At 41.6% G+C, this 15,529-nt stretch overlaps 1 protein-coding gene across 1 annotated transcript in view; it reads left to right on the top strand.

Annotated features, from left to right (window-relative positions):
• Positions 1–6,183, top strand: part of LOC139213070 (AT-rich interactive domain-containing protein 5B) — a 38,831-nt gene extending 32,648 nt beyond the window's left edge. Inside the window, exons 9-12 of the mRNA XM_070843684.1 lie at positions 1,876–1,973; positions 2,064–2,244; positions 3,194–3,379; positions 4,692–6,183. Of these exons, the coding sequence (XP_070699785.1) occupies positions 1,876–1,973; positions 2,064–2,244; positions 3,194–3,379; positions 4,692–5,933 (1,707 nt within the window). The 3' untranslated portion in view covers positions 5,934–6,183. The remainder of the gene's footprint in view (positions 1–1,875; positions 1,974–2,063; positions 2,245–3,193; positions 3,380–4,691) is intronic.
• Positions 6,184–15,529: the final 9,346 nt, after the last annotated feature.

Genomic DNA, 15,529 nt, shown 5'->3' with positions numbered 1-15,529 from the left:
GGTTTAGATTTCAGAATAAAACGGTGGCGTTCAGTCTGTTCAGTTTACAGTAAATAAACACACAACAAAAGCAGCTTTACAATAAATGAAAAACAGGCAGGATAGAAACAGGCGGTACAGTTTCAGCTCAGTGCTGCACTGTTCCCAACAAAAGGCCTCTTCAGTCGTTCATTTCACCCGTTGTACTGAACTGAGCCTTGTACTGAACAATGCTGTATTATACAACATGCTTTACACCCGTAATGGCACACTATATAGTGTAATTGTTTCAACTACTACACACACACACACACACACACACACACACACACTCCACTCAGCACAGGAAAAATCAAGTTCAAATGAATTAAGACGTTTAATTCTAATTAATTTGAACATATCTTAATCCTGAAAGCCGTTCAAGCTGCAGTCACATTCGCTTATATGAAGAGCTGAGTGACACTTCTGTTTTTATTGTTGCACGTATTGATAGTATTTATTTTTTTAATTAAACAAGGAACATCTTTGCAATGAATGTGACTTCACACATGTAGTTTACTGAATTTTATACTACTACTAAAAACAGAATGATTGAACTAGAGTGTCATTTGAAATCCTGACTGTTTTATTTCTTCATGTCGTTTCCCAGGCTTCACTTATGTGACAAGCCAACGTTACTGTAAAGCTGCATTCTCACACACACACAGTAGTAACCAGTATGTGGCCTCTCATAAGTCTGTATCTTTGTTAGCATATTGCATTGAGCATGTTTTTTAGATTCTTTGCTCCGACTGGAGTTGTTTTCTGAGCAGTAGACCCACTATGAGTGCACATGAGGAAGTTGTTAATTTCCGTAGTTTGTTTCATGACTACAGAATAGCTTCGTTTGTGCCCTTTAAAAGGTGCAGTGTGTGGGATTCAGTGGCATCTAGTGGTGAGCGTTGAGATTGTAACCAACCTAATACCTCCTGTCATTCCTCATTTTCCAGGCGTGTAGGAGAACCTTTTTTGTGCTAAGTAATAAGAATGAATGTGGGCTCTTAAACTATTCTAAACACAAAATGGTATTTGTCCTCCTCCTCCTCTTCTTTTGTCTTCCAACCGGTTTCATCCCTGCCACCAAATTCAAGCTGTGAAAAAAAAGTCCTTGTTTGTCTGTTTTAGGCTACTATAGAAACACGGCAGTGCAACACAGCAGACGTGCTCTATGTAGAGATAAAGGGATAAACACATCTATTGTAAGTCTCAGGATTTTTTGGCAGAAAACTGCTGAAAACATGATCATGAATATTATATTCAGTGTGTAATCACCTAAAACCTCACACTGCGTCTTTAACTTAGGTGTCACTGTGGTATTAAAACAGTCAACAAAAGGCACCACAAGTTAAGGCTGAGCGGGTAAAGTGGGTGACACCGTAGTCCTGTATCAGTGCTGGAAGTGAGCCCAAGTAGTAAACAACTCTGTGCTTCAGGTTCTGTGGGAAGCAAAACTAACACCACAGAGTGCTGCTGGCATTGCATTAGGGCATATTTGCATATATTTTTATTGCATTTCTTGAATTTTCTCTTTTAGTCTGCACCTTTTTAAGTCTGTCTTCCGGCTGCAACTCCTGGTTCTATTCACTATGAGAAGCAGCTTTCTCAGCTTCTGATTCTGAGTATGTGTGAACGTCTCGAATGGCACAAACAGTACTCCTCCCTGCTGGAGTACAAGCCACGGCCTGGTGCACTTAAACACTGAGAATTTGAAATACAAACTACCATTTGAACATGAGGAAAATTAAACATTTAACATGCAAATCAAACAAAGTGACAGTCATACTCTGCACGTTTTTCTGCAGAATTTTAAACTTGATCATCTTGACGTCTGTGTGTGTGTGTCTGTGTGTGTCACAGGTGACAATGGACCGTCTCTGGAAAGTGGTTTATAATGAGCTGGGAGGATGTCCTGGCAGCACCAGTGCTGCTACCTGCACCAGGAGACACTACGAAAGGTCAGACTACCCCTAAAAAAATCCTGAAAATATGGATCAGTGTAAAAATATATGTAGTAAACGTCCTGTAACTGCGTGTTTGTGTCTCAGGCTGATGCTTCCCTATGAAGAGCACCTTAGAGCAGGAGGAGCAGAATTCAAAATCCCAGAATCCCCCACGCCTCCAAAACCCAGAGGGATCAGAGGAAGGAAACCGCTTCCGAGAGGCAGAAAACCAGGACCCAAAGCTAAGGTGAAGAAGATCACACCTGCTGCTCCGCCGTCTCGCACTGTAAGTAACAGAGAAACTGAGTGTCTGAACACATTGTCAAACAGTTACATGAAAATAAGTCTTTCCATGATAAAATCTGCAGCCATCCTAGTACCTCTTAAAAATAAGAGGCATGTCAGTAAAGTTTTTAATGATGAAGAGGGTAACATAACCGGCTTAATAAGTGTCCAACTTCACCAGTATTTGGACAAAAGACGAGCTACAATGAGCGAGACAATCATCAGTCCAATCAACACCAGGAAGTTGACTAGAATCATTCAGAGACGGTCTGAAGGCTAAAAAAAAGGGCTAAAAGAGACGGAACAGAGAACCACAATAATAATTCAGGGCTCTAAATGACTATTAACACAGAAACCAACGTTCTGCCCTCATATAGCTTCAATTTAGACTCTGGCTGAGTTTATTAATGTGGAAAACATATATATTTGTCCTTAATATTTTTCACTACAACCATCAAACAGCCAATGATCATCTTGCATTGACAGTATGTATTTATGCCTATTGTGCTTGTTTTTTTAAATTTGCTAAATTGGCCTTAAATTAAATGGTAGCATTAAAAAGTCTTATGTTTTTAAAAGATAAACATAAAGTAAACGTGTCATTATGAACACATTATCCTCTTTAAAAGTTGCTCTTGGCAGCTGTGTGTGAAAAGATATGAGGAGAAAACTCTTCTCTCTTCTCGAGGAACTTTAGTGGCATTATAATGAGATCACTTGTGAATATGGCCCCAAGCAAGACGAGGGAATTCAATGGATAAAGCACATTTTGCAGCTAGTAAATTCAATGAGATTTATGTTAAAATGTATGAGATATGTAACGTTCAGAATAAAATGAATACAGAACAGCAGCAAAAGAAATAAACACATCTACCCTCTAAAAGACATTAAGACACAGTGCAGGCTTAAAGACACCAGAACTTGATGCTGATCTTTCTCCCTCTGAGCAGATCGTGAACCCCAACGGCACCGTGGTGGTGAAGAGAGGCAGAGGCCGGCCGCCGGGCACACGCAACAAGGCTACGCTGATCGCTCAGGCAAAGCTTCTGGCTCAGCAGCACGCTAAAGCCAAAGCAGCAGCCGAGTCTCCGCTGCTTCCAGCCAGAAGTGGACCAACGGCCAGCAGCACCTACAGGGTAACACCCCAAACTCCACCATACTGCAGCTTCAGGGGACAGTTCAGATATTGGACAATAATTGTTCATGTTATCAGTGCATCCACCTTTGAGCCGATTCTGAAAAGCTTTCATAGGGTCTTGCTCTCTTCTGTTGACAGATCAGATTAGCACAAACATGTTTGACTTCACACTGGCTTGATTAATAATGCAGCTCTTTGTGCAAAAAAAAAAGTGTTGTTCTGGATGAAATTGAAATTAGACAAACCAGCAAACTCACAGAAAAACAGGAGATAATTGTGGCTGTAGTTATTATACACACTGGATCTGATAAGTCAGATGATCAGACCTCCCTTAGAGACATACATCCAGTCTGTGGATCTAGATTGTGTTTAAACCTGGAAGTGCTTCGTCTTTACTTCATAATCAGTGAAGTGCCATTTGGTGCAGAGGACAGAGCAGTTAAGGCGCCCCCTGCTGGCTGAGGAGAGGAATGTGCTGCACTGATAAACAGTCAATCAATCAAAGAAGTGACCAGCAGAGAAAAACAAGTTTCTTTGCACATAAAACTCACTCCACCTCACACTACCTGTTTGTACAAAGTCCAAAAACGTGAAACTGGTCAGATCAGTTTTCCAGAAAGAAGCTGCATGAATTCAACACTGGGTGTGTTGACAGGAAGTGCTCAGATCCAGCACATCTTATCATGAGAACAACACTTTTATCTGAGCACAAGTAGATTTAGCTGCTGACCTTTATCTCTGCATCATACAGCTTGTGGTAGTTCATGAGTTTTCACTGGAGATGAATGATTCTGTAGTAAAAAAACTAGTGGGCTTTAAGTAGGGCTGCAAATTCATGGACAAAACGGAGATCAACATTATTAATTACAATTATTCACTGTTTTAAAGCAAAATGAAAATATTCTAATTCTAAAGTGTCTAATGTTGTGCTGCGTTCCTTTGCATCAAAGATGTAAAATTCAGCTCCTCTTGATGCTAAATATAAATAAAATTGTAACTAATAATAGATATGCAGAAACAAATGTCACATAATGCAACCAAATGAGAACAATTCTCAATTTGAACTTTGCTTTCTACTCTGGGCGCGCACACACACACACACACACACACACAGCGCCATGACAGCTTCACAAAACAAAAGCAAAAAAAGAAGTGACCTACCAGGTAGAGTAGCTGAGAGAGGAGGACATGCAGCAAATGGCCATAGTCTCTGTAGTAAAGCTTCAGTCTGTGCTGTGAAATAAAGCAACAAATAACAGATTAATAAATGTCACAACTCATGACCTCCCTTTTCTTCTCCCTCACTGCAGCCCGTCCAGCCGGCTGTGCTCCCCATCAACATGCCCCTCACCCCCGAACTCTCCCCCATGTCTGCCCCCTTCCTCCCCTTCCCGCCCAAACCAAAGGAGGTGAAACCGGACAGGGGGGAGTCTGTGGCTCCCGCTCCCATGCTCATCTCCACTCTGCCTCGACACTTCGTTGGAGGCTCACTGGGCGGCTTCAGCCCAATCAAAGGTGTGTGTCCTCTGGATGTCTTCAGGAACGGCATCAGCCTCCAGAGGGGTCCGGAGAGCCCGGCCCTGACGCCTCAAGACCCGACCCAGCACCATCCGACCATCTACACCCTCCAGCCCAAGAGTGGAAGCCCAGATACCCCTCACCCCAGCGGGGACCAGCTTCAGCCTCACCCCCACCAGCATCACAACCGCTGCTCGGGGTGTAACCTGGACGAGGCAGCCCAGCGAGGAGGCAGTCGGGAAGCCCGGAACCGGCCTCCTCTGCCCCCTCTCCGGGTCCTGCCTTTGAACCTGGACTGCAGCGTTCAGGTGTGCCAGCTGATGAGGACTCGTCTGGGCTCGTCTCAGTTCCAGACCTTCACGCGCCGACTGTCTGAAGCTCTGTCCCAGGACCTGAGCGCCAAGCCCCCCTGCTCGCCCATCACCCCTCCCCCTGAGCAGGCGCTGCCTCTCAACCTCAGCAAACGCTTCACGGCGAAGAGACCAAGCACAGAGGGGCCGGAGCCGAGTCAGGCATCCATCAACGGAAACACAGATCAACCGCCATCCAAGAGACCGAGAGCCGGCTGCCCGGAGCAGGCAGAGGACTTCAACCTGAGTGACCGGACCAGCTCTGCAGGAAGTGGAGGAGGAGGAGAAGGAGAGCAGGATGTGGAGATGAAGAACCAGGAGGAGCCCGCAGACCTGAGCTCCCCCAGCAGGATCAGGGCCTTCCTGCTCGGGCTGCCACCCTTCCAGGTGAAATTCGAGGAGGATCTTAACGGGACGAGGTTTGGGAAATTTCTTCCTCCAGGACCTAAGGCGGAGCCCCAGAGGACGGAGATGGAGAACGGAGAGGGAGGAGTGGTGGTAAAGAAAGAAGTGAAGAAGGAGGAGGAGGTGGTGGTGGTGGAAACAGAGAGATGTGAAACTGAGAGGAGCAACAAACTACAGAAGTCAGAGCAGGAGGAGAAAGATCTTAACCTCTGTTCTGGTCCTGGCCCTGCTGAGCTGAAGAGAGCCGGGCCCTCAAACACTGACACACACTGTTTTTAGCATTATTCCCTCTGTTCATATTAGCGTTTTGTTATCAGAAACCTTCAGATAAGTCGGGGATTTGTGGGTTTTGGAATCTGGAAAGTTGTTTCCTCCGTGGGGCTTGGTGTCGGTTGTGGATGCCGGATGCTTCAGCGGTTGATCCGGCTCAGGTTAAAACCTGAATACGCGGAGCAGGGATGTTTGTCTTCATCTTTGAGAAGATTTGAGCTCAACACTTCTTTCGTTTCTCATTTGTGTCGTTATTTCCTGTTTTTTTTTTTTTTTTTTTTTTTTCCTGGTTTCTGATCAAGTCGTTGATTGCAGAGGAATGACGACACAGAGACTCACGACAATCACAAATCAGTTTCTCTTTTCTCAGTTGATTTCTGTCTCTTTAAGGTAAAAAAAAAGACAGTGAGACTGACTCTTTAACAAACACTGCCATAACCCTTCATAACACTATTAACTCCACTATTCAATATTATGGTAAAATATTGAATGAGATCATATTACTTATAATAAAAAAGATCAATTACATCTTATGGTGATGCTATGCATCAAGACTTCATTAATTAGCATCTAGAGTGTACTGTAGTTTGGTAGTTTGATTTTTCAATTGTACTCTACTTCTGTAGAGAGAGTTATTTTCTGATAAAGTGTTTAGATGTTATCTGGAGCTCTGCGTGAAAAGCTCCTCAGTCTTCACATTATAGCTCATTAAGTGAAGCGTTTCTATAGTCCTGCTCGTTAGCTGAAATTATATAAACTTCTCTTACACATATGTGCCTTAAATGGCCTGCGATCTGTTCCATCGCTGGCTTCAAATACATTCATTTAAAGAGATACCTTGATGTTGGACCTGTTTAAAACTTGCCTTCACTTCTCAGCAGGGCTGGGTATCTTTAAAATATTAGTGCGGCCACAATAACTGAGTTTCTGTTACTTTGAGAAAATGTTGCGACTTTGGTGTTTTTAAAGAGTTAGTTCGGATAAAACGCAATATTTGTGTAACACAATAAAAGTAGCCAATCAAGACAGAAGTAGAACAACTACTGTGTTCTGCAAGGTAAAATTGCCGTTTTTGTCAATGGAGTCTTGTGGCGTTGAAGACAGTGATATAACAACTGTTTCCGGTTAAACCAAAAGGATCTCACAGCTCTCTGTAGAGATCCTTTCCATAATGTTGTCAGACACTAAGAACAACAATCTGAGCCCGTCGGTGGCAAAAACAAGCACTTTTAGTGGACGTATCAAAAGTTTGTACCCACCAGCCATTTAGACTCCGAAAACATGTAAAATGTGCCCCAGGTTTCAAAAATCTAAAAGTTACCCTTTAATGGTGGCAGCTATACATAAACCTTTCAAGATTTAATGCATCCGGAAACTCAAAATCAAAAACTTTCTGATCAAAAGAATTCAATACTAGCTCAGCACTTCAATTTGTGATACCCGGCTCTGCTGTTTACATCGTTAAGACCACTGTGGCCGAGTGTTGGCCCGTCGTCTCGCCTTCATCACCACCACCACTGTTCAGGTTCAGCCAGTAACAAATCACATCAGCGCTGGAGGTTGACTTGTGTTTGAAGACCATACATGAACATGTAGCCCAAACATTCAGACTACCTCACTTTTTTCTTTTTAATCAATCATTTCCACCTACTTTCAGTTTCAGGGAAATGGAGCCTATCCCAGCATGCATTTGAGTAGACGGCAGGTTGGATGCTGGTCCATAAAGAGACACTCACACCCCGCTTGGTGTTTAAAAAAGGATAAAGCTGTTGTCGTTCTATTATTCAATACGATACATTGTTGGTTTATTTTATGAAAATTCTTGACAATAAGAAAAATGCAGAAGAAGCAGAATTATCCTTTAACTTTCGATCCGTATCTGGATACATCAAGTTTGAATGTACAGTATGTACACATGTATGCATCAGTTTGAATGTACTGTCACTGTGATCAGGTTTCAAAGTAGGTGAAAAGTAGGTAGGCAGATGGCAGAGAGGCTTAAAGAGGTGGAGATGGTTTCATATGTTAATATGAATTGTTTGGCAGTATATGTGAAGCTACAGCTAGCAGTGAGTTAGCTTAGCTTAGCACAAAGATTGGAAATGATGGGAAACGGCTTGTATGGATCTGTCCAAAGATTAAGAAAAGACAGCATCTACCCACCAACACCTCTTAATCCCACTATTTAATACTTTGACTTGTTTAATCTGTACAAAAACAGTACAAAGTTGTGGCTTTTCAGGATGTTATGTCGACAAGCAGTCAGCTGTTTGTTGGCCGGGAGCAGTGACTTCCTGCTGTCCCAGCCAAGAAATATTCCCAATCTTGTGGAGATCAAATTGCCCAGATTGTAATATTTTAATTAGTGAGCTTTAGAGGTGCCGATAAGTGGATGTTGTTCTTTTTGGACAGAGCCAAGCTAACTGTCACCTGGTGCCAGCTTCATATCTTTATTTATACTCACTTCTGTAAGAAAATGAATAAGCTTATGTTCCAAAATGTGGCCAAACTGCACAGATCTGATTATATTCTGACTCTTATGTGTTCAGCTGCGTTCGTAAGAATGTTTCCTGACCCAGATAAAGATAACCGACACAGATCGTATGTCAGTGCCAGGTGAAAATGCGGAATCAAAGCCTGCAGCGTTCACTCCACTTCACCCAGCAACGTGTCTGTGTTTCCTAGTAAACCGATCCACTGTTCCGTCTTCTTCGTCCTCTCATTTAAAGTGCCAACATTAAAAACACAGACCCCATATTGTGGCAAAAAAACAAACACTTGTGTAGCTGAAAATTAAAATGTCAAGGTATCCCTTTAATCGCAGCCTTTTCCGTCGACTCGTCTCTGTTTGTCTGCCGCAGACAGACGTCGGTTCAGATTTGCACACCTACTGTACCCACTTGTTTCATTTTTTTCCATATTTATATTTGCCATGTTTTTTTGTCGTCGTTTTCCCCTTTTGCCAACGTTCTGTTATTTTACCAGAGTAGTGGAATCAACTACGACACCGAAATGAACTGGTGCTGTTTATTCTTAGTTGTGTAGCTATAGCCATATTATTATTGTTGTTATTAGTTGATAAAGCTGCAAATTTATTTTCATTTTAGCAAGTCGTTAGCCCAAATCCTGACTTCTGCCTCAAGCAAGAGGAATATTTCTTAACGATTTGAGAGTTTTAAGCAAATATTTTTAACTAAATTAAAAAGATATGACTTGTTATGAAATTATTTGCAGTTTTTTCTGATTAATTTGGCTGTTTTCATGTGAGATAGATCTGATTTGTTTGTGAATGATTGCATGGGTAGAGATATGTATCCTCAGTAGCTCATAGCTGGGCAGATGCACCAAAGCACATGTACTCCACCAGAACTCAAACCTTCTCTGTGACCTTTTGGAACATCATTATCTTGAAGTCAGAGTTATATTTAGTATTTCAGGATATTTTAAGTCATTATTTTACTGCGCTGGCAGATGATCCTGTTTGCTTTAACAAATGTCACTTGTCACGGTCTGTTTTCTCCTTCGTTTGATGGGGAGAATGAGCAGTAACACGGAGAAGGTGGTAACATACTTCAGATTATTCCTTGAAGTCATTTTCATCAGTGCAGTAAAATATATCGCACAGGTCTGATCATCACACAGCAGGATACGTGTATATTTTGTGTCTCACTCTGCTTCATCCTGTCCGTAAACCTTTATTTATTAGGGTCAGGTGTTTCTGAGCATGCTCAGTGCTGCCCAGCATCACACCTGAGCAGTAAAAAGGCCTCAGTATGCTTTAAAAAAAAAAAAAAGGAAGCAGTTTGCATGACCACAGCTAAAACCCCAAGTGTTACGTAGCTGTTCTGAACAGCCACTCGATGGTGCGCTGAAATGTCAGTTTCACGAGGAGGCGTTGTGTCGTAATGTACCGCATGTTTGAAGAACTGTGCTTTTACAGATCTTGTAGTATCGAAGTTGTTCAAACAAAGACGATGGTGCACATTTTCTCAATGACGTTCATGGTGTCGAACTCAGTTGTACGTAAGAAGATTTGAGGGAAACAAAAAAAAGGGCTTCTTTTGTCTCTACAAAGTTGACTAATCACTGCATGAGTTGGGCTCAGTTGTGGGATCGTCAGTTTCAGAAAGTCAGAATAAATGTCAGCCACAACACCTACAGTTATGCTTCACCTGAACCCCCACCTTTCAAAACGGACAGGTTGCCAAGCCAACAAAGATTATGATAAGCCAGTTTCCATTCGCATTTTTAATTTGCACATATAAAAGTGGAAATGTCCGAACGTTTTTCCACTCGTCTGAGCAGCAAAACTTCATGTTTGGATAAAATGAAACAGACGTAGTGAATAAATGATGAAGTACATGAAGAGCTGAAGACATCAGATCTGCGTGCAGTAATGAGGCTGTAACTTTCCTCACATTTAATGAAACTGAGAAGTTACAGGAAAAAAAAAAAGCTACTAGGTTCCACTTCCCTTCAGCCCTCAGTATTCTGTAAAAGCTCGTGTCTCATGGAGGCCACTTGAACAGTAGAGGGAAAGCAGACGGAGGGGAGCAGGGAGGGATTTAAACGGAGCACAGCGTCTCCTGTATACTTGGAGCTACATGGATGAAGTAGGCCAACCCAGAAGTTAGCGTTGTCCTGGTTCCCTCGACAAAAAGCTAACAGGAGTTTGGATCTGTTTGATGCTTCCACCTATTGCTCAGCTAGATAATCTTTTCAAATGAACCCCACTTATGATTTTTGAAGCATAAACGAAGTCGCCAGAGTTAAAACACTAATGTTATAGAACTCCACCATAGAAGCCACCACTAAGCTACACTACAATTTGAAAAAACCACACTTTTAAATACTATAAATTGAGTCTCTCTAGTCTCATTCCACCATTTGTTATCACCCATAAAAGCTTGGAAACTCACAAGTTGGGTGTTTTTATGGGTGCATTTGCAAAAATGCAAGTTTCTAGCTTTTAGGACTGCAGGGCTCCTGCAGCATGTTAAGGATGCACCAAGAGCATAATTGTAGTGCATTGTGGGTGACACAGTAACCATTGTTGTTTACTTGCTCCCAGAGGGTGCATCTTTCATTCACGCCAGTTTTCCCACACAGATTGATTGACAGGTTTGATGGCAACAGGGATTCCCCCGAGGGCTGAGAGAGTCGACGGGGCTAACGGGGGATGTTATGCAACTAATGAGACACAGTCATGGTTTTCCATCATTTGAGCTTTGACTGGCGCTCTTTAAAAATGACATCATCTCTTTGTGTCCTCCTCTGCGCCGGTTTAATGGCACAAAGCCTCCTGTGTCTGAAAGAAACAACCCTTTTTTACATAACTGTGGATGGAAACATGCATTTATTACCATTTTCTCTTGATGAGTTTATGGACATTTATAAAAAAAAAAGTCTGCAACATTTGGATGGAAACTTGGGCCATAATAGTGGGGCAGACTTACTATTGAAGTTGGCATTATTATACACGACCAAACGTGGCCATCTTGTGTGCCATGTAAAGTTATGACTCTTAGATAGCTAACATCAGCTAGCTAAATAAGGTTGGCGGTTCTCAGCATCATTAGAGTGCTGAAAGGAATCGGTTGTGGAGTCACGTCGCTTTCATTGAAAATGAGATGCAGCATTATTTTGCTTGTAGTTTGAATCCAGCATAAAAACTGGATGTCAGACATTTGAATGAAACTTATCACAGAAGCCAAAAACAGTGAAAGTGGACGTTGCAGTACCACACGTGGCCACTGGGGCAAATTGTGACGCTTCCACGTGGCTGCAGCAGGGTTTCACCTTTCTGTTCACGTCAAACATTACAGAAGTTTGAACATGTGGAGGACTTTAAGAAAGCAACACCATGAATGTCTTTGAGGAGAGACGCATTATTGGAGAGCGGCCGTAACAGTTCGTGCAAACTAGTTCCTTTAAAGCATTCTCTGACCTAAAAACACTCGACACACTCACACCCAACTCCACTGGACCAGTTTCATCTCAGTCTGACTCTCCTGAACATTTTGCCTTAGTTTTATTTTATTTTTCCTGCATGTTAGTTTTTATGTTAATGACCACATGCCACTGAGGGCTGACAGCCTCGTGTGTCATTAAAGGGGAGGGTAGATTTTCTAGTTTAGAGCCGAGCAGCATGTTAAACCAGTACGAGAGTCGAATAATTTTTTTTTTTTTCTCCTTTTGGTTATTTAAAGCTTTAGTTTGTAAAGGTTTCTTTAGGTATATTTTCTTTTTCCTTTGTTTGATAAAAAGTTAAAGATTTAAATGTTTACATTTTGTTATGCATGTTCAAACAGATTTGTTATATCCAGTGTTTTGCACACTACTTCCGCATCAGTCTTGAATGGCACTGCTCATTTATGTAAAGTACTTTAAAATAAGTGCCTGATAGTTAAAAGTAAAAATTCAAGTTGCTATTTGTAAGCAAATGAAAGTTAAATTTGCTCATTAGCCTTCATGCCATTGACTTGAACAACGGCGCCTGTTGTCACGTGATGTTTTATTGTGTTTAAAGCCTCTGCAGGCAGTTTGACCACACGAGGGGAGAGTTACGCTTTTGAAAAAAATTAAATATAAAAGCGTCAGCAGGACGTTTTCTCGGCTCCACGATGTTTGTCGGGGCAAACTGGACCTACAGGACTCAACAACAGGGACACCTAGTGGCCATCAGAGCGCTCAGATGTGAGTCATCCAGTGAGCAACATTCATGAATATAAGTCCATTTCTTTCCCCAAAAAGTGCTACATGTGAAATTTTAAACATCCATCAGTTGTTACATTAAAAAAAAAAAAAAAAAAAAAGCCACCTGTTTTTGTTTTGGGGGGAAATTTGGATGGTTTTATTGCACGAAACAGGAAGAGGGCGTCTCAAATGAACAGAGACATGTGTAGGGCTGCAGCAGTTTATTTTTTCATGATCAATTTTGACTATATTTAGTCTATCAAGTATGAAAAAAAAGTCCAAAGATGGTCAGAGTCAGAGACAAGATTTCTATAAAGTACTTTAAATCCAAACTATTGCTGATTAGCTTCCCATGGAGCTTAACATTTCTGGTGCTAAAATTATCGCTAGAGAAAGATGTGATGAATGTTTTCCTCAGAGTCTGAACGGACGTCTTCAAAATGTCTTGTTTTTGCGGCCAACAGTCCAAAACCCCCCAAAAAGTGCTCAGCTCATGAGGAAATGCAGCAGTTTCACATTTGAGAAGCTGGATTCAGTCATTTGTCCTGACATTTTTCTGTAAAATTTAAATTGTTGCCATTAACGTGCAGAAGGTGTTTCTGGGAAACGTAGTCTGAAGTTGGAGAAACACCAGCAGTCAAAGCTACAGACTTTTCCATCATGTGACAAAGATGTGTGGATGTTAAAAATGCTGCATGTGGCACTTTTTTCTAATCCGTTGGATGTTAAGTCCCAATGAATGTCTGTCACATCTTCCTGTGATCTCATTTTTTTAATCACTTGACACCATTTCCTCTTCTGTTTAGTTTTGTTTCCTCTTTGAAACAAAAACCCTGATCACCGTTAAAGCAGAAATGTCCTCTTTACAAAAACTGTGCTGAACTTTTGGACACAGACTGAAGAGAACGGACGCTTCCCACCTGCCCGTGTGCACCCAAAATGGCCGCCGAAGTGCTTGACTTGAACGGGAATTCTGTTTTTCCTGTTGCATACATGTGATTTGATGATTGCAGATCTGCAGCACAAACTCCAGTTCCATGTTTTGTCTCTGATAACGGTAAAAACGGCTGGCAGTGTCAGGTACCATTCCATTTTAACACTGTATATTTATAATAAAAGTAATCTGTTAATAAAACAGTGACTCTTATTTCTGTGGGTTTATATCTGAACACAGTTGTAGTTTTCATGATGTGTCCTTATAAGGCAGAATGTCAGGGTTAGGACCACTAACAAAGAAAAGACAATTCAAAATGAAAGATAATTGTTACAGGTTTTATTAAGAGTAGCGAGGTGCAAGCTTGAGAATTTTATGAGAAGTCAGGAAATGATGTTAGAAATTCAAAAGACAAGTCTGAGCGTAAACTCATTTAAGAAAATTATATCAACGATTAAAGTTGTAATCTTAATGCATAATTGTACGAGGATCATGAGAATAAGTCGGTTTCTACTAAGTTTTAAGAAGTCGACATGAGATTAGTTACATTTTCCGATACTGCATAAAGATCTTCGGTTGTATAAAGTGCTTCTCATTTTGATGTACGTGCTGAAAATGATTCAACATCATTTACTGATTCACTTTGGGCCATTTTATTGCAAAACTTTTTATATTTCAACTGTTAGAGAGCAATGAAAACATCAGAAAATCTTCCAAAAATGTCAAATCATGAACCAAAGAATTGTAAAAAACACTAGAAACATATTGACACTTGCCACAGGCTTAGGTTTGTGTGGTCAGTGTCGTGTCATATTGATTCTCACGCTGTGAGACGTCGTCACTGTGTGAAACTTCACAAAACAGTTTGGATTCTGTGCACCCAGGATCCCTGCGTCTTCCCTTCTTGGTCAGTGTGATGTATTGTCCAAGCAGACATCCTGATTTGGAATGGGAGTCCCTGCTTCTTCCTCCTCTCCTCATACTGCTCCACTGGTTCGCCCTCTTCTTGCCTTCTTTTTTCGGATATGCACACAGACTACAGACGCACAAGCGCGTGTGGTCGCTTTTTGTCATCCCATTCTCAGTGGAGAACTGTGATCTCTTCTCTTAGTTCTCGTCAGTACACGAGCAGCAGCTGGAGAGTCTAACGACTTATTGGGGCAGACTGATAATAAGGAGCTGCGGTAGTCCAACCTGGAAGTGAGAAATGCATGGACTCATTTTTCTGCATCATTCATAGACAGGATAGGCTGGTTTTAGCAATATTAGAGATGGAAAAAGGCAATTCTGGAAATCTGTTTAATGTGGGAGTTAAAGGACAAATCCTGAGCAGAGATAACTCTAACAACTATGTTGTTAGAAAAGGTGTTCAGGAGCAGAATAACTTCAGTTTTATCTGAGTTTAGCAGCAGAAGATTACTGCTCATCCAGGACTTTGTCCTTAAAGCAGACTTGGAGTTTAGTCAACTGATTGGATTCATCTGGCTTCACTGATAAGTATCATCATCTGCACAACAGTGGAAATTAATGGGTTTCCTGATAACATTACCCAAAGGAAGTATGACGACGACGACAAGGGACAGAGACTCATTGTTAACGTGGACAAACTGAAAGCGATCTGATAAATAGGACTTAAACCAGCTGTGGTTCCTTTTATGCCGGTGAACTGTTCCAGTCTCTGTAACAGGATGTGATGGTCAGTGGTATCAAAAGCAGCACTCAGGTCTTACTAGACCAGGACAGAGAGAAGTCCTCTGTCTGATGCCACAAGGAGGTGGTTTGTAACCTTCACCAGTGCTGTGCTTCGCTCTAAAACCTGACAAACAGACTTTTGGAATTTAGAAAACAACACAGCTGGTTGGCTGCTGCTTTCAAGGATCTTTGAGAGAGAGAAGGTTGGATATGAGTCTTTAGTTGGCTAATATGCCTGAGTGGACTTAATTACTGCTACTTTAAGAAAAGGACTGTGGTACGT

The sequence above is a fragment of the Pempheris klunzingeri genome, chromosome 14 (assembly GCF_042242105.1).
Source record: "Pempheris klunzingeri isolate RE-2024b chromosome 14, fPemKlu1.hap1, whole genome shotgun sequence".
Lineage (NCBI taxonomy): Eukaryota > Metazoa > Chordata > Actinopteri > Acropomatiformes > Pempheridae > Pempheris > Pempheris klunzingeri.
This window is presented reverse-complemented; position numbering and strand designations above follow the sequence as displayed.